Raw genomic sequence first — 19,510 nt, 5'->3', positions numbered from 1 at the left:
CATTTATGTATTATTCCCAAGTAAAATGAAGGAATCCATGTAGCCCTAAGTTTCACTTAAGAGTGTCTTTGTAGATGATCATCATTTTGCCAACTCATGATTTTTTCATTACCTCCATACATCTACATGATTAGTATTCATGTCATCAACTGTCTGTTTTGTGATGTACTCCATATTTTTAAAATTATATAGTGTATTATGGTTCTCTTGATGTAACATGCTTATGAATACAATCTTATTTTCCTCTTTATAAAATGGTATCATCTCATTTGCAATTCCTATTCCTTTAGGCCATTCTTTGATGCTTTTTCATGTAACCTTAGAAGCAAACTTTCATCCTTTTCACTACAAAAAACCTCTGAGTAGAATTGAAGATTTGTAAGATCAGTTGCTATCTTGATTGATGGAGGGAAGCCCACCAGTGAAAACTTCTTTACTCAGTGAAAACTCCTTCTTTACTGTATTTATAGTTCCAGCAGTTAGAATCATAGAGGAGTACATACAGTATATGCTGTGTGCACCCATATATTAAGCTCCAATAGTAACTTGCCAATTAATTCATGTTTAAAATGAATTCTAAATAAACTTCTAGCTCTCAGCTAGAAGTTAAGAGTTCAGAGAAAAAATGTTCATTTGGTAAGGTTGTGTTAGATTATCATTTAGAATGGGAAATTAGTTGCAAAATAATGCAAACGATGCATAAGGGTGAAGTTGGGAAACAAAGTTGCTTGTCTGTTCTGATAAAGCATGGGTGAGATTCCCTCACCCATGCTTTTTAAGTGACTAAAAAAGGAGACAAATTGATAACTGATAAAAAGGGGAGGTAGAGATAGGTCTCTATTCAAACTACACAGTTGATTACTAAAAATACTTCAGCTATAGATAAGCAAGCAGACCTGCTGAATCTGCTCAGAAAACTCATGCATAATAATGTTTAAGTAGGCATAATTTTGTTCAGAGTCTGGATAGTAACTCTGTAAAAGCCTCATAGTAGATATTATTGAGTTTCTTTTTTAAAAAAATTATGCAAATATAGCAAGTAATATTGATTCAGTAGCATTTTTAAGTAGATTTTCTTATTTAGAATTTTAAAAAATTCTAAAATTTCAGATTGAACAACATCAACAAAATTTAGAAGCATTGTATGATGAAAGTATTGCTGAACAGGAAAAACTTGCAGCCCGAAAAATTCAAACGACTCGTCGTTTACATAGTGCATCTATATTAAGCACAGCTCTAAAGGATGAAATGGTATTACCTTTTTTATCTGTTCTAGTGCTTAAGTTAAAGTTTCATTCCTTATATTTTCAATTGCTTTTTCTCATTGAATCTTTCCTACATTTTACACTTAAGTGTTGGGTTATATTTTATACACAATTGTGATTTTCCTCACTGTTTTTATCTGAAATCTCATATCTGAGATTCCTATGACCAATATACTGCTAATTCGAAAATAAATACATTTCATCCTGTCTTCATTAATGATATAGCACCCTTGTGGTAGCTGGATGATGTTATGAGTTATTATTGCAGACATGATGTTTCACATATATACTGATACTGTCTGGCCTAGTAGGAACTGACCAAATAAATAGTCATGAGATTGTGACATACAGCTTAATAAAAACACAAAGCCATGTGTTTTTCAAAAATCCAATATTAATGCCCTTGTGGTTATAGTTGGTGTTACTACAATCAGAATAATTTCTATAGTACTGTGGTCATTGTGCTTCACAATGCTCACAAAAAAAACAGCAGAAAATGTGCAAAAAATAATATATAAAATCCCTTCTTTACTTCCCTGTGAAGAAAGACAAATTTGGCATGGGAAAAGTTCACTTATCATACTAGAACCCAGAAATATTACCAAGGTTTTATAAAGTATTCATACTTCATTGGATTTTGATTCATGAAGCATTGTAGAACTTGCTATGGCAAGAGTAATGATGGACATCAAATTGGATAGTTCTGAAAGAATATGGTCACATTCGTGGAGAATAAAGTATTACATATTGTAGCTACTTGTTTTGATGGCTACTTACTATTTCTAAGATAAAGGAATACCAGTGATCAGCAAATAATTGGTGTACTGCTTCTGAGCTCCTATTCACATCTAGTTGGAAGCCTTATAATCTTCTAATTGATATTTAGTTTGTATGGTGGATGAGATTAGATTACCAGATATCTGAACAGGCAAAGGAGGACATGAAATATTGGTAGTGATGACAATGAGGGAAAAAGAAGACACACTATTTATTTTTACACTTGCACTTTTCAATTTTTATCACAATAATATATGAGGAATCATGTGATCTACAGACTACAGTGATTATAGATTTGAAGGAGGTAGATTGAAGCCAATTGCTGGAATCAGGAAATAAATTTATCTGTTGAGCTTGTTGACAGTTGAGGAAAATAAAGAAGCAATTTGCAAGGTCACAGTACACAAAAGTTTGAATGACTACTGTTGTGAAAACAAAAAAACAAGATACTCAAAAGAGCTGGAAAAGGAGGATATGAAAACAAAAAGGAAGATATGTTGTCTATTTGCCCAGTGTCTGGTAATTGTAGATGAGGTGGGCCTTTGACCTTAATCAATATAACAATGGCAATTATTATTTTGCTCCTAATATAGCTGGGAGAATAAAATGTGTGCCTATTAGCCTCAGATACTAAGATTTAGTTCATATTTCAGTGGTTGTCAAGCTTTTCTTTGTTAAATAAATGGTTGTTATCCATTTGGTGAAAGAAGTAAAGCAAGCCAATGTTATAAATAATAGAATGGAATTCCTTTAGGATGATTGGATGACCTTTAGAAGTTAATAGCCTGGCTTTCTTTGTTTCTGTTTTCCATTAATGTTTTCTTGATTAGATAGAGTAAGAATGCACTGTCTCAGAACATTTCTGAACCCGCTTATGGCACTTTCAGGAGTGGGCAACAGGGGGCGGAGCTAGCTGGAATGGACGACAGATGCTGAATTTCTGCCTTCTCTGGGCCATCGCAGAGAATGAATTTAAAAAATATAGCACCCATCTAAAGATTATGAAATTTAAGAGATTATGAAATGTGAGTTATTTCCCTTGTTATTCTCCTGAAGATTGGACTGTATTTGACTTGGAATTGGACACTTTTCAGAGGAGCCTTGAGCTTGGATGTTTGGTTAAGAGACTTGAGAGGCCTTTGAAGGCAGACAGGAGAGGAAGGGCCCTATGATGGAAGACTGAAAAAGAATTTGGAAAGAGTTTAAAGGAATACAGCTGAGAAGATAATAGCTGATTTATGAGTATATAGTGTGAAGGCCCGTTACTCCCTTCTTTCAGTCGAAGTGTTGAGGTCTGGAGAAGGTGGAAGAACTAAATATTTTTTAAGACAGAGCCTTGATAAGGTGTGTGTAATAAAGTTAATTGCTGCCATTGGATCTATTTAGTTTTATTACGTTGCATTTACGGAGATAAGTTATAAGGACAAAATAAAGGAGGAAGTGACGTTTATGGACTATAGACTGTAAAATTCTTAAAAGATCAAGAGCTCTTTTTTGATGGTTGGATGTCAAAATTCAGGATGTCAAAGTGTGGAAAGTGCTTGGCAAAAACCCAAAGTAGACTTTTAGACCTTCAAAGTTACACCTGATTCGAGTAGAAAAAGCCTTAGAAATGGAAGCGAGAAAAAAATCGCCTGAGAAATCACTGACTCAATCAGATAAATTTGATGTTCTCTTACAAGAGTTAAAAGAAATGAAGATAAGTATAAAGGAAGATTTGAAGCAAATAAATTATAAAGTAGATAGTATTGATGTAAGAATAACAGATTTGGTGAAACAAAGTCAGGATATGACACAAAATATTACAGAAGTGAGGACTCAGATGGGAGAACATGATAGGGTGTTAAAAAGCCAGATAACTATGATGCATCAGGTGAAAAAGGATTTGATTGAGATACGGGATCGTCAGCGCTGCTCAAATTTACAGATACGTGTTTATCCGGAGAAAAGTGAAGAAAAGGAAACAAAGTTGATCCAAGAAGTATTGGACTGGGCTACCTCGATCCTCCCAGATGTCCCCTTTACAAGATACGATATTGATGTAATACAGAGAGTTGGTCCAAAAAGGTTGGAAAGAAAATTGCTGAGAGACATTGTGATACAATTCTAGTCTTACACAAAAAAGAACAATTGATGCATAAATTGGGAAATATGGCGTCTACCCCCCATGCCCAGCTGAGCCGCACAATCATAAGAGGCTTTTTTTTTTACTTTTAAAAGCATTTTTTCTACAACTTCCGCCGAAAAAATGCTTTTAAAAGTAAAAAAAAAAGCCTCTGATGATCGTGTGGCTCGTCAAAGGCATTTAAAAGAAAAAAACCCTTTTTTTCTTTTAAATGCTCTGACAATACCAACTGAGTTCCCTGATCAGCAGAGGCTTTCAGGGAACTCAGCTTGGATCGTCAGAACCTTTTGAAAGCATTTTTTTACAACCACTTCGCCGAAGAGGTTGTAGAAAAAATGGTTTTAAAAGTTAAAAAAAAAATGGCCACGCCCACCCATTCACATTACCCCCCACACACACCAAGCCACGCCCACAGAACTGGTAGTAACAAATTTTAGATGTCACCCCTGATATAAACGTATGTGGTGGGCAGTAGTGAGTTTCAATTTAGTTTGCTATCGGTTCGATCGTGCGTGCATGCACGCTCATGCTTTTGCACAACATTTCTGCGTATGTGCAGAAGCGTCTGGGCAGGTGGGCAGAGCCTCCTGCCACTGCTGCTACCAGTTTGCCCGATCCAGGGCAAACTGGTAGCAACCCACCACTGTTGGTGGAGTTGTGATACTGCACAAAAAAAATGGGAAGTGGTGTTCAGAGAAATTAGAGCACTTTTGAATGTAAATTTAGATATATCACCGAGGATTCCATTACTGTTGCTGGTGGAAAAACAGGATATAAATGAAACAAAAAAGGAATTGATTCTAAATTTGATAATGGCAGCTAAATTAGTGATGGCTAAACATTGGGGACGAAATTGGGATATTCAAAGTAATGAGCAGTATAATGAAATTTGGAGTATGGCAACAAATGATAAATTAACAGAAATTAAATTTTAAAAAAGGAAGATTAAAACAAACAATTATAATGAAAAAGGGAGGATTTTATAAAAACAGTGCTGGTGGAAGGCAAAAGAAATAAACCTACTCAGGAATGTATCTTGTTTTGGAGGGGATAAAAGCACAATTGGAATATATTGTATATCTTTTAGTTATAGAAGAAATTTAAAAAATGGTCTCCAGGGGAGGGGTGCACTGTAATATTTGTATTTTTTCCTCTTTTTTTTGTATTTAGATGTACAGTATATGTACTATGTTTGTATTATTTGTATTTAAAATAAAACATATTTTTTAAAAAAGGAGTGGGCAACTCAAAACTCCCAACTTTTGACTTCTCATTGAATTATGAGTTCTATACCATATAAATCAGTGGTGAAATTCAATTTTTTTTACTATGGGTTCTATGGGCGTGGCTTGATGGGCGTGGCTTTGTGGGTATGGCAGGGGAAGGATACTGCAAAATCTCCATTCCCACCCCACTCCAGGGAAAGGATACTGCAAAATCCCCATTCCTTCCCCACTCCTGGGGGAAGGATATTGCAAAATCTCCATTCCCACCCCACTCTGGGGCCAGCCAGAGGTGGTATTTGCTGGTTCTCTAAACTACTCAAAATTTCTGCTACTGGTTCTCCAGAACCTGTCAGAACCTGCTAAATTTCACCCCTGATATAAATTAAGCAAACTAGCAAGACTAATATTCAAATATATGATACATAGCTTTGTATTTTTCTTCCTTAGGAACGCTGGAAAGAATCTGTTAATAACCTCGATCAAAGATTGCAAGGAATTGTAGGTGATGTCCTTATATCAGCAGCTTGTATTGTCTACAGTGGAATGTTATCAGCGGGGTATCGTCAACAGCTAGTCAATGACAGTTTGAAACTCTGCAGTGATAACAATATTTTGGTCTCTCCAAATTACTCATTGGTTAACTGCATGACAGAAAAGAATGAGGTAACAAACAGAGAGAAAAAATAAGAATGAAATTGTTTTATTTATAATTTTATCTAAAAACTGTTCTCAAATTTAACATTTCTTTCTCAGATTACACTTTCTATCAGTTAAAATAATTAATAAATAGTTGTATTATTTATTAGAATTTCTTTGAGAAAATATACTTCATGATTTACAGGATTGTTCATTATTACTATAATTAGTGCATGGGGGGAGGGAATATTATAGCCAAGATAATAAATCTATAAAATCATTTTATAGGTCCGCAGATGGCAAAATGCAGGTTTGCCACATGATCAATACTCTACAGAAAATGCAATACTTGTTAAACATGGACAACGGTGGCCTTTACTAATTGATCCAGAAAGACAAGCTTACAAATGGATATGTCAAATGGAAGGCAGCAAATTGAGACAAATCAGTGCTACAGATGCCAATTACTTAAGAACAATTGAATATTCTTTGCAGTTTGGTGACTCAGTCCTTTTGCAGGTAATTCAAGTTCAACACAGACAGCCCATCCAACATACAAATGAAGAAAAATATAATGCAATCAGTGTAAAAGATGAGCACTTATACCAGTGGTTCCCAACCTTTTTTTGGGCATGCCCCACCTAAGCATCTCTAAAATCCTGATGTATGAAGGCTATTGCTTAACATATTGTAAGCCGCCCTGAGTCTCCGGAGAAGGGCGGCATATAAATCGAACCAATAAATAAATTAATAAATAAATATACATATTAAAATAAAGGTACCTAACAAATTCAAAATATAATTTGAGCTCACCTCAAGATTATATTTACAACACAATCCTATGCATGTGTACTCAGAAGTAAGTACCATTGTCTTCAATGTGGCTTACTCCCGGGGAAATGATGTAGGATTGCAGCTTTAGTCTACTTAAGTTAATGAGATACTTGAGCTTGATGCAGAGAGATTTTATATTAGACTCCAATTTAGTCAGCTTCATTCTCAAGTCTCCTTGTTCAGTGATATTCAGTTGATTTCTTTTCTTCAGTAGCAAATCATTTGCAGCACTAAAGCCACATTTAGCTAAATATGAAGATGGGAACAATAACAGCAGTTTTCTTGCAAAGTAGGTTGAATTTGGGTATTTAATTTCTGTCTCATCACAAAGCCATGCCATCTCTCCTTTTATATTGCATAAAGTTTTAAGTGACTCATCATTTTGCATTTCCGAGAAGGCGCAGAAAGAGGGAAGTTTAAAAAACATTCTTAGCTTAATTTATGAATAATAAGATTCTCATGAACGAAAGGGGGGGGTGTAACCTATGACCCCCCCCTACTCGCCCACTCAGTTTGAACCTGCAGCTTAGTGGGGAAATGCTTTGGTAGTTCAGTAGGTGGAGGTGAATCACACAGGCCTGGCAAAGCCTAAGCATGCATGGCCCAGCTCCAGATTGCTCTGAGAGGAAAAGTCTTGTTTTTGTGGTTTTTTTTAATCTTGGATTTTAGAACACTCATTTCAAACAGGATGGTTAGGAGAGACAACATCTAGCTTTTTGCTATGATGTGGTATGGACAGTCTTGCTTCTTCTTCTCCTCATATTAGACATTAATTTCATGGTTCTATATAATGTAGCTTTAGGTGAAAGCCAGCCAACTGATATCTTTTAGTTATTATTTGGACAATCAAATAAAACACTCCAGTTCCAATAATACAAGACAAGTTATCAAATCAGAAAATTAATTTATCATTGACATCATTTCCCTATCAATGCAATAGTTGAACAATAAAAACATTTCTAGTTTTCTGCTAAAGGCATTGAGAGCCAATCTGGCTAATGGTTAAGAGGTTAGACTGGAAATGGGGAATTGGATTTTATTTCTGGTCATGGTGAAATGTAAAATTTGTTACTACCGGTTCTGTGGGCGTGGCTTGGTGGGTGGGGTAATGTGACTGGGTGGGCGTGGCTGAAGAGGTTGTAGAACAAATGCTTTTAAAAGCCTCTGACGATCCCAGCTGAGCCGCACAATCATCGGAGGCTTTTTTTTTTTTTTTACTTTTAAAAGCATTTTTTTGGCTGAAGAGGTTGTAGAAAAAATGCTTTTAAAAATAAAAGTAAAAAGCCTCTGATGATTGCACAGCTCAGCTGGGCATGGGGGGATGCAGGGATTTTTGCTACTGGTTCTCTGAACCACCCACCACCATTGCTACCGGATCAGTCCGAACCGGGAGCATTTCACCCCTGGTTCTGGTCCTGTTTTCAACTTTTATTTTCAAGTTCTAGTCCTCCTTAGGTACAAAAACCCAGCAGGGTGATTTTAGGCAAGTCACTCTCGTCCTCATGTTTGAAAATGTTGCCAAAAATCCACATGTTCTATGTACCTGGCAAAAGCTAAGGAGGCTGATTTGAAGATATACTGACATGCATATAGACATCATTGAAGAATTGCATGAGAAAGACAAAGTGAGAAATAAAATATGAATTCTTGTTCATTCATGCCTCTTATATTGTGATCAATTTATAATGTTTTGTGTATTGTTAGTCTGTAACAATACATTAAACAATACATTAGTGTTCCGCACTGGAAGCAATTCCTCATCAAAAAAGAGCAAAGTATAGAGTATCTTAATTACTATAGGAAGTGCCTTTTTCAAAGAACAGGAAAGTTACTTACTTATAATATTGACTGTACTCTTGGTTTTTTTAGGATTTTCCTGAAACATTGGATTCAAATATAAAATCAATCTTAAGCAAGGAGATCTACAAAAAAGGAGGACAAGAATTCATTAGAATAGCAGATTCTGAAATTCAGTACAATTCAGACTTTCGGTAATTGCTTGTATAAATTGAATAATTTTAAGCCTACACTTTATGTTCAACCTAACAAAAATTTGTACTTTGAAAGACAGAAAAAGGCTTCTAAATATTCCCAAGTCATGGGATATATTTAAACATTTGTTAGAATTTATTCATGTGGATTATTTGCAAGCAAATTCCCAATAAGGAAATATAATGGCCACTAGGTCAAAACTATATTACTGTACTAATATTTGCACTGTTATAACCAGAAATGCCATGACCAGATTTTACTACTGAATTGCTGAATGTTGTTATTTGGAAATTGTCTATTGCTAGATTAAAATTATTTTAAAAACAGTATCAAAGTATATAAAACCATGTGCAGCACAGAAAGCCATAATAAGTTATGCACTATTAAATCCAGTGCAGTTCACAAGCAACAGAGCTACTAAAAGTATCTAGCATCTTGGATTCCAGCAGAAAAGTTTATGTGTATGCATGTATAGTATCAATCAGTATCGATCAGTAATTCTTTATACCTAATGATTATGCATTTTATTATTATTTATGTGATTATATTACAGAAGAAAACGAATCTGGGAAAAGATGCAGCTATTTTAAGGGGTTAACAGTAGATACTGTGTGAGCACTCCTGTACATTCCAAAACACTTTTCTCTTCAGGTATCTTAATAGCTACCACAGTGGCCACTCATATATTATTTCTCTAGTGAGATTCATACTGTTGCGTTAGAACTAAGTATCAGTTGATGAAGATCATTAAATCATCTGAGCATATTTACCTGGAATATTTGGCCCTAGTGCTTACCTTTCCCTTTTATATTGAATAATATAAAAATACAAAAGGAGTATTTTTCTTAACAATTAAACTTAAGGCAAGACATATGTTTATCATATGTCTGTGTTCTTTTTGTCCTATAAAATTGAAAGCTTAGAGGATTTATAGATGTCCAAAAATAGCAGGGTGGAAAAGAAATCTGCCCTTTCTTTGCACCCCACAATTCATTAGTCAACTCTATTCTTCCAGACAATAGAGAAGAAGTTAGAGAAAGAGTGGAAACTACTTCCACATGCCATATTCTCAAAAGTATATGTTTTAATCCTGTGTTGTTTTATAATAGGGCATATGGATATCTAATTGGTCAATAATTAATTAGTGAGGGAGAATGATCATGGGACTAGAAACTAAACACGAGGAGACTGAGACATACAATAGTACAGAATAAAAAGAAGAAACCAAGTAGGAAAGTGCCTGAAAATGTATTATTCACAACACAGCCTAATTATTCCATCCAAGAACGTGCAAAATAATTGCTATGACTTAGAAAAAAGCAGATTGCAGATGCAATGTAAGAAAAAATAATGTTAGATCATTCTTTTTACCTTGTTAGAAGTTCCTAAAATACTATTATTATTATATAAATTTATATTAGAGATATTTTAATTTAGACTTCTATAGACTTAGTCACAGTCTTTCCGTTCTATACATTCAAACCACCCTGTTCATGAACATTTCTTAGATTCCTTAGTGATTCCTTATTGAGTCACTCCAGTTGAAATGTCCAGTTGTTCTACTCAAAATTTAAAAAGGAAAAAGAAAAATTAGAGAAAAAGAGGCCCTGAAAACATAATACAACTTTACAGATTTTTAAAATGCAGGTCAAGCAAAAGCCATGCCACATTATTATATAAATAATAAGCTTCCATATGCTGGAAAAGCTCCTCTGAAAGTGGGGGGTGGAACAAGCTTCCAAAGATGCAAATCTTAACAACCAGACAGTGTTATACTGGTATTCCCTTATATTAGATAGCCTGTTTTATGTCATTAAGGTCTTAATACACTAGCATTTTAGATAAAATGCAAGTAAGAAAATAAATAAAAATTTGGCTCTAGAAAAAAAATATTCAGGATGTTAGCAATAGCAATAGCACTTAGACTTATATACTGCTTCATAGTGCTTTTACAGCCCTCTCTAAGTGGTTTACAGAGTCAGCATATGGCCCCCAACAATCTGGGTTCTCATTTTACCCACCTCAGAAGGATGGAAGGCTGAGTCAACCTTGAGCCAGTGAGATTTGAACTGCCGAACTGCAGCTAGCAGTCAGCTGAAATAGCCTGCAGTATTGCACTCTAACACTGCACCACCTTGGCTCCATCATCATGTTGGATGATACTAGATGTTCTTTTTAATATAAAAAATATAATATTGTAATATTTTATGATATTACAAAATCTGAAATCATGTAACATATAAAAAAGTAATATTTACTTATTAGATCTGTGCAGAGGATTTTTTTTCCTAATGGATATGAGTTATAATTAAAGATTATGACATAGATTGCTTTTCTGTATGAAAAAGCTTTATAAATATTTGTGATTATTTCAGATTATATCTGACAACGCAGAAACCCAATCCTCATTTTTTGCCAGCAACATGCAATATTGTTACAATGATAAACTTCACTTTAACATTCCATGGTTTGCAAAATCAGCTTTTATCTGCGGTTGTAAATAAGGAAAAACCTGAACTTGAAAAACAGTACTGCAACTTGATGGAAAGTATATCAATTGATCTGGTAGCACTACATGAATATGAACAAAGATCACTTCAACTTTTGCAAAGAACAAGTGGTAAATAAAACTTCAAAAAATTTTATATATTCTATATCATTTTGCAGAAAGTATAAAATGTTATTAAATAGAATTCAAAGGCCAAAAACTTCATTTTTTTGAAAATAATGTTTCTGTTGCAATGTTTTCAGGATCAGGCTCAATAAATCATTTAAGAATTAATAGTTCAAATATATCTCTCTTTATTTACGCAAGGCATTCTATTTTCACTGAATATTCACAGATAGAAGCAAAGAATGAGTGCGTGCAGCTTCTTATATATACAATGGGTGGAGCTAGATATGGGAGTGGTGAAGTATGAATACATTAAGAAGTGAAGAATAAATTAACCCCTGATATCCCGTTCATATACTATTTACATATTGGAGAATAAGGCATTTACTTGTGACAAATCCCCCTCTAAATGCCGATTCGATATGCTACACCAATTACATTCAGATTCAGAACAATACAAAACATATAACTTAGAAGTCAGGTATTTATGTTGCTTAGATGGCAAAGGTTTTGTTAATATGTCAGCTAGTTGTTCTGATGTCTCACAATGCACCGCTTTAATAAATCCATCCTGAGATAACTGTCTCACATGTTTAAATTTTATATCTATATGTCTGGACCTTTGTCCAATGGCGTCAGATCTAGATATTTCGATAGCCGCTTTATTATCCTCATGCATGACAAAAGGCAAGGCAGGTTTTTTCCAGATGTCAGAAATTAAGTCATTAAACCATACAAGGTTATTTGCTGCTTTAGATAGACAGACATATTCTGCTTCTGTTGTTGAAGTGGCCACTAAATCTTGTTTGCCAGTGTACCAGTAAACTGGACAACCGTTAAGGAGGAATATATAACCAGATGTACTTTTTCTGCATGAAGTGTCTCCAGCCCAATCTGCATCTGCGTAACATGTGAGGTTTGGCTCCTTGACATTATTAGGCTCTAATATCAAACAAAAATCTAAGGTATTCTTTAAATATCTTAATATCCTTTTGACAGCTTCCCAATGGTACATTGTTGGTTTGCTGACATGTCTGGACAATAAATTGAGGGGTAAAGCGATATCAGGTCTGGTCCAATTGGAAATGTAAAGAAGGGAGCCTATGATTGATCTATAGAATGTGTTATCTTTGAACTCAGGGGATGACTCATCTGCATTCCTTAGAAAGTCAGTCTGCATAGGAGTGTCACAGGGTTTGGCATCGCTTAGATTACATTTGTTCAAGAGCTCTATGATCTTATCTCTCTGAGAAAGCTTGAATCCCCTTCTAGTTTTACTAATTTGAACACCAAGATACTTATTTACTTTGCCTAAAGATTTCAGTGAAAAATGTTCATTTAGCTTTGTTACAAATGTTTCTCTTCTTTCTTTATGTTTACCTATGTACAAAATGTCATCCACATAGATCAATACAAATTCTATGTAATCATCACCCTTTTTAACAAAGAAACAGTTATCAGCAGTAGTAGCACTGAAATCCATAGTTTTAAGTACTTTTACTAAACAATCATACCATCATTTACCAGATTGTTTTAACCCGTATAAACTTTTGTTTAATAACCAAGTCTCATTCTTGTTTGTGTATTGACTGTGAGGTGCTCTTACATATATTTCCTTATCTAATTTTGCGTGTAAATACGCAGTCTGTATGTCATATTGGAATACATCGAGATTGAGTGCTGATGCTACAACTAGAGCTGTTTTGACACTCTCAGTTCTTACTGTGGGGGAGTATGTGTCAGTATAATCCTCGGGATATTTCTGTGCATAACCTTGTGCAACTAATCTAGCTTTGTATAGAGTATTGCCTCCCTCTAAATTTTTAATTTTATATATCCACCTAGTGCCAATAATAGTTTTGTCCTTTGGTGCAATTGCAGGTGTAAACACATCTAATCCTTGTAAACTTTCCATCTCTTTTGTCATTGCTAATTCCCATTTTTCTTTTTCTTTAGGAGGAAGTTTTAACACTTCCTCATATGTATTAGGTGTCGTTGATTCTCCGTTCATATGCATTATATAATCCTTGTACTTATTTGGCATTTGATTTCTGGTGTTTCTAATTGTTTTTTCAGGTTTACTATTATTATCATGCAAATATCTTGCTTCCTTTTTTGTTAATGTATCTGTCTTTATTTTGTGTTGACTGTTTGTCCATGTTTTGGTTTTGTTTCTATGTTTGTTGTCATTTTGCTTTTCTATAGTTCTTTTTTCTTGGGGCTTTGTATCTGTGTTGTTGCTTGGGAATATTTCATTAAGATGTATTTTAGACCAGTTGGCCTGTTCATGGAACACAGCTATTCTGGAAACTATAAATTTGTTATTATTATCAATGAATCTGTATCCTTTTGTACCCGTCTCATATCCCATAAATCTAAGTCTTCTAGACACATTTTCTCCTTTTCTTCTTAATTGTTTAGGCATGTGTACGTCTGCAGTGACTCCAAATATGTGCATGTGTGCTAATTTTGGTTTCCTATTATACATCACTTCATATGGTGTCTTATTTACAATGCTGGACCAAGTTCTATTTTGTGTGTAATTGGAATATTGTAGGGCTTCTGACCAGAATTGTTTGCTTAAGCCAGCATCTTCCAATGTGCATCTAATCATGGTTTGTAATGTTGAGTTCTTTCTCTCTACAATTCCGTTTTGGAATGCAGAAAATGGGCTAGATGTGTAATGTAACATTCCTTTGTCCTTCAGCCATTGGGAGAATTCCTTAGACATGAATTCACATCCCCTATCTGTCATGATTTGTTTTATTTTGATATTGTGTTGAGTTTCTACGCGTTTGTAAAATTCTTTAAATTTCTGAAAAGTTTCATCTTTATGTTTTAATGTGTAAACAAATCCATAACGACTATAATCGTCCACAATGGTTAAGAAGTAATGTTTTTTATAAGTGATTGATGGAGTTAGTGGACCAACCAGGTCCATGTGTACTAAATCAAAAATTTTGTTGGTTGACCTTGTTGATTTTCTAGGCCTGGGACTAGTTTTGAGTTTTGTAGACTTACATACTGAGCATTCCAAATAGTTTTCACAATTTTTTATTTTAACACCTTCTGCGTGTTCAGTCATTTTTTGTACTACAGGAAAACTGGCATGTCCTAACTTCCTATGTAAAATATGAGCACACTCATCATGAATTGGCTTACCTATTTTCGGTTTTTTCTCATTATGTGCATCCTTGTGATTATGAGTTACTTTACATTCATCATTGTCACTGTTACTAATGTTTCCATTATCTAGTTCAATACAATCTTCCATATTTGAATCAATGTTGTGTAACCATTTCTCCTTTGTTATTAAATAAGGTAGGCCTCCTTTAATCATTACTGTACCTATATCTATTTTATTTTTCTCCAAAGTCGCTTTTCCTTTTGAAAACACAATATTAATATCATAATCTCTGCTTAGTTTTATGGCACTTAGTATGTTATGAGGTATTTCAGGTATTAGTAATACCCCCTCTATTTTTCCTAGGCCAGGTAAGGTTACATTTCCTCTACCTATTACTTGGACCTTTTCTTGGTTAGCTACCTTTATTACAAATTTATCTTCTACAAATGAAGATAATATACTTTTATTATTAGTGGTATGATTAGTTGCTCCAGAATCAATAAGCCAATTATTGTTCTCAGTTTGCTGTATGTTAGTGTTGTCTTGTTTGTTTAGTCCATTCAGTGAACCAGATTTTCTATCCTTTGAATTATCTCTGCCCCCTCTATGCTCTTTATAATTTGGTGGGCTTCTATATCTATGTCTATCAATGGAAGACTGTCTATAGTTGTATTTATTTCTGTGTTCTGACCTATGTCTTTCTTTTGGAATTTTGGGGCAATCTCTCCTATTGTGTTCCTTGGATCCACAGTTGTGGCATTTAAATGTTTCATGATATCTTTCTTGAAAAGCTACCTTTCTATATGGTTTGTGTTCTATGTGGTTGTTAGAGCGGCTCCTCCTTGAATTGTCTTCAGCTATTAACTTATTGGATAGACTTTCTATGGATAAGTATCCTAGATTGATTGTGTCTAAATGTGACATATAATTATCCCATGATGGGTCAAGTGAGTTGATGATAACACTTTTCATCGTTTGGTCTGAAATCACCTCCCCCCTTAAATGCAGTTCAGCTCTAATTTTGTTTAAAGATATTAAATGTTCACTTATGGAAACCCCTGGTTTTATCCTAGAAGAAAAGAAATCTTTAGACATTCTTGTGGTAGTAGCTACACTATCACTGTGAAATAAATTGAACATGCATTGAATAATTTCTGAGACAGTCAGATTTTGCTTAATGCTGTGATACATTGCAGGAGATACACTAGAAATTAATAAGAAAAATGCTCTATGGTGTAAGCAGTCTAACTTTAGAGTCCAAGGTCTTTTTGGGGGATTAGTGATAAAAAAACAGTAAGTTTTCTTTCATAAAGACAACCTGGAGCTGCTGATACCACTCTTGTAAATTAATGCCATCTATTCTCAGCTTTGGGAAGTCACTGGGCAAGTTTCCGACATTATTGGGTCCATTACTTACAACCGGGGGTAGTCCGTGGTCTCGTAAATGCTGGAAATTACAAAACGGCGTGGGGATGCTCGCAACGAGTCTGCACGATCCTTTCAGCAACTCATGTCTTCCTGGAGCGTCTGCGTAGTCCTGCGCATGCGCGTTGCTCATTTCATTCCTGGAGTCGTCGTGAGAGGTTCTCGTCGTTGTGGCTCGCTCGCTCTGCTCCTCCTCAGATGAATTGGTCTCCGGCTCGATCTTGGGAGTCCTGATGATGGCGGTTGTTCTTTTTCTTCTCTTGAGAGCGTTGGTGCTTGCATCGATCTGCGGTGTGGGGCGGTATCTGCAGGGCTCTCTGGGTTCAGGCGTCAGTGCTCTCATCGTCAGGATGGGAGCGGGTAGATTTTGAGGCGTTGGTTTGCTCGCTTGCTTTCTAGTTGATTTTTTGGTAATCTTTAGTTTCGGTCCAAATGCAGCAAAAAGCGTTTTCATTGCTGACTTTATTTGTGTGTCTGTTGGATCATCTTCACTTTCCGATTCTGATCCTTCTGAGGTGTTTAGCTTTTCTTTTTCATTTTCGTTATCTAGTAATGTCTTTCGCGCCAGAAATTTTGAATCAAGTTTTCTGATTGGCTCTGCTTCGCTCACCCTGGGGTTCTGTTGAAACCAAAATGGCTGCCATTCGAAATTTTGCGCGGGATCACCGTTTTTCTTCTTCACAGCATTTTTCTCTGTAATCGTATCACTTACTATTTTTGCATCTTTTGGCTTTTCAGTAGTGATGTGCTTCTCTTTCGCTGCTCCGCTGTTTTTCAGCATATCTTGGAGGTTCGCGATGAGGCTTTCATCATTCTTCTGGCTTTTTAACAGTTTTAATATCTCTGACCTGAGTTCGTTGTTTTCTATTTTGTTTTCCTCTCGGTCATCATTTTCATTTATTATTATAAGTGAAACCCACTACTGTCATAGTCCCAGTGTATTCCCCTGGCAATTTTTATTTACAAGAACCCCAACAACAGGCATTTCCATAAGTAAAAATATGTGTTTCTCTGGGACCAGGCAGCTACAATGTGAGGCCAGGAAAAGATGCAGCCTTTTAAAAATGGTTCCAACAACTGCAGCAAGGTTTCCTTTTTCCCCCAGGAGTTTTCAGATCCAAATAGATACATAGTTCTAGTAATGTCACATAAAACTATCTTTTACTAGTTTCATAACTTTGCTAATAAGGCTCCCTTTTTATACTGCTTTCTGGTTTGTAAAGTAAATATTTAATTTAAAAAATATAATTATTTAATTTATTCTATTATATAATTCAATTACACTTTTTTACAGGGCACCTTTTAGATGACCAAGATCTCATTGAAAATTTGCAGCGAACAAAGATTACTTCGTCAGAGATTTTTCAGCGTGTAGCAGATTCAGCAGCAACAGAAATCACCATAGAAGGATTGCGTAAAGCGTATATTCCTATAGCAACTCGTGGTGCTGTGCTCTATTTTGTAATATCAGATCTTATACACATCAACCATGTCTATCAGTTTTCACTGAATTGGTTTCATAAGATCTTTGTAGACTCTATAGACATTGTGCAGAAAAGTGACATTTCTCTCAATGATGCTCTTTCAAGTACAAAAATAAGTGAATATAAGGTACAAAGCGAAGAAACATTAACGGAAAGTGAAACTGAGATAGATCAGTTCAAAATACATATTAATGACATAATTGAGACACTAACATATCATGTCTATGAGGTACTTAAATATTATAATACATAAATTATTTTCAGCTAATAGGATTTGCATATGTATTTGCCAAATGTGGCAATGTTAATGTGTTTTTTTATTTTGCAGACAGTTTCTTCAGCTTTGTTCAATAAAAATAAGCTATGCTTTGCTTTCCTACTGTGCACAGCAATCATGAAAAATAATTGTGGTGAAAATGTGTTCACAAATAAGCTTGGATTTATATCAGAGAATGAGTGGAATTTCTTCCTGTACTCTAGCATGATAGCAAACATTAAACAACTATCAATCTCTGACTGTACTGGTAAACAAAAAATATTCATATTTTCAGTAAAGAAATGTATAAAGATAATAATGTGCTCTCAGGAATGGATTTCATCATCCTTGAGTAAATATGTAACATACATGTAAAATTATAATAAGAATTGGCCATAGAAAACTATAAGTAATCAATATACCATATTTCATTTGAGCTAAGCAATTACTTTTAGATTTTATAATGCTGTCCCTGAAATTTTTGTGAACTGGGTTGAAAATTGTCAAAATAAGAAACGTGAATACTGAGAAAAATTAATCAAAAATTTCCCAAAGCTTTATATATATTTTCTAATATAGTGGGCATTATTAATAGTATAATTTTCTAAATGTAAGGGTTTGTGTATCTATATATGTATGTGTGCATATGTGTGTGTTTTATAAGTCTGAAAAATAATCATAAGTCACTTTTTTCAGTGCTGTTATAAATTCGAAGAGTCACTAAATGAAAGATTGTAAGTTGAGAACTACCGGTACCTCACATGACTTAAGATAAGAGAAAAAGGAACAATTAAATGAATAACAAACTTTTATTTTTTTCCTCTCTTTTCCTGACATTTCTCAGATCAGATATCTATTCCTACAGATGTTTCTTCCAAAGCGTAAGCAGATGTATTTAGCTTTTCTGGTCAAACCCATGCCATCAGACAACAGGGACTTGTATACATTCCTTTTCTCTTGGCTTTTAATTTTGTTGTTTTCCTTCAGTTGCTTTATTATTTTCTTATCTATTTTAACAGTGGAGACAGCAGAAGTACCTGCTATCTATTCCCAAGTAGATATTTGATTTCTTCTGTATTAAAATCATAGAATCGTAGCTTTAGAAAGCCACACAGGCTTTCAAGATCCACCAAGCACCTATTGAGTGCTAGAATCCAAATTATATTTTCCTATTTGACAATTCTGGGCACTTAACTGAAGCATATCAGACAGGTGAGTATCTAATCTTTACTTGAACACATTGATGAAGGGTAGAGGGAAAATGATTCTCTTGATAAATTGTTCTGATGTAGGATTGTTCTTATTTTTAGGAAGTTTTTTCTAATATTTTTTTAATATTCTGTCTTCCAATAACTTAAATCCAATAACTTAAATCTGTCTTCCAATAACTTAAATCCATTATTCCAGGTTCTTTCTTTTGGAATCAGAGAAAAACTATCTTGATCTTTTTCCCTGTGACATCCTTTCTGATATTTGAGGAGTGTTATCATATCCTATCTCAATAATCTCTTCTAAGACTAAAGCAACTCTTAGAGTCATTCTTCATAGGACTTAGTTTCTAATCTCCTTGTCCACTTTGTTGTCTTTTGCTGAACTAATTCCAGTTTCTTTGATTCTTTAAATTATGGTGCCAAAACCATCTACAGTTCTGAAGTTTTTTTGATCCAATAGAATAGACTAGAATAATTACGTCTCGTAATAGTCATCCTTTGTAGGATTTTATAGAGATTGGCATCTTGAATTCATGAG

At 34.6% G+C, this 19,510-nt stretch overlaps 1 protein-coding gene across 10 annotated transcripts in view; it reads left to right on the top strand.

Annotated features, from left to right (window-relative positions):
• DNAH14 (dynein axonemal heavy chain 14) overlaps positions 1-19,510 on the top strand; it is a 225,867-nt gene that overhangs the window by 175,393 nt on the left and 30,964 nt on the right. For all 10 annotated transcript variants that reach the window (XR_015731515.1, XR_015731514.1, XR_015731511.1 and 7 more), the window contains 7 exons: positions 1,111-1,251; positions 5,841-6,056; positions 6,318-6,548; positions 8,733-8,854; positions 11,231-11,475; positions 17,316-17,734; positions 17,834-18,029. Coding sequence is in view for 4 of the 10 variants with exons in the window: in XM_087883153.1 (XP_087739279.1) it covers positions 1,111-1,251; positions 5,841-6,056; positions 6,318-6,548; positions 8,733-8,854; positions 11,231-11,475; positions 17,316-17,734; positions 17,834-18,029 (1,570 nt within the window). In the remaining 6 variants the exon portion in view is untranslated. The remainder of the gene's footprint in view (positions 1-1,110; positions 1,252-5,840; positions 6,057-6,317; positions 6,549-8,732; positions 8,855-11,230; positions 11,476-17,315; positions 17,735-17,833; positions 18,030-19,510) is intronic.

The sequence above is a fragment of the Pantherophis guttatus genome, chromosome 1 (genome assembly GCF_059756535.1).
Source record: "Pantherophis guttatus breed Tessera chromosome 1, ASM5975653v1, whole genome shotgun sequence".
NCBI classification, from domain to species: domain Eukaryota; kingdom Metazoa; phylum Chordata; class Lepidosauria; order Squamata; family Colubridae; genus Pantherophis; species Pantherophis guttatus.
Note: the sequence above shows the minus strand (reverse complement) of the source record. Positions and strands in the feature narration are given on the sequence as shown.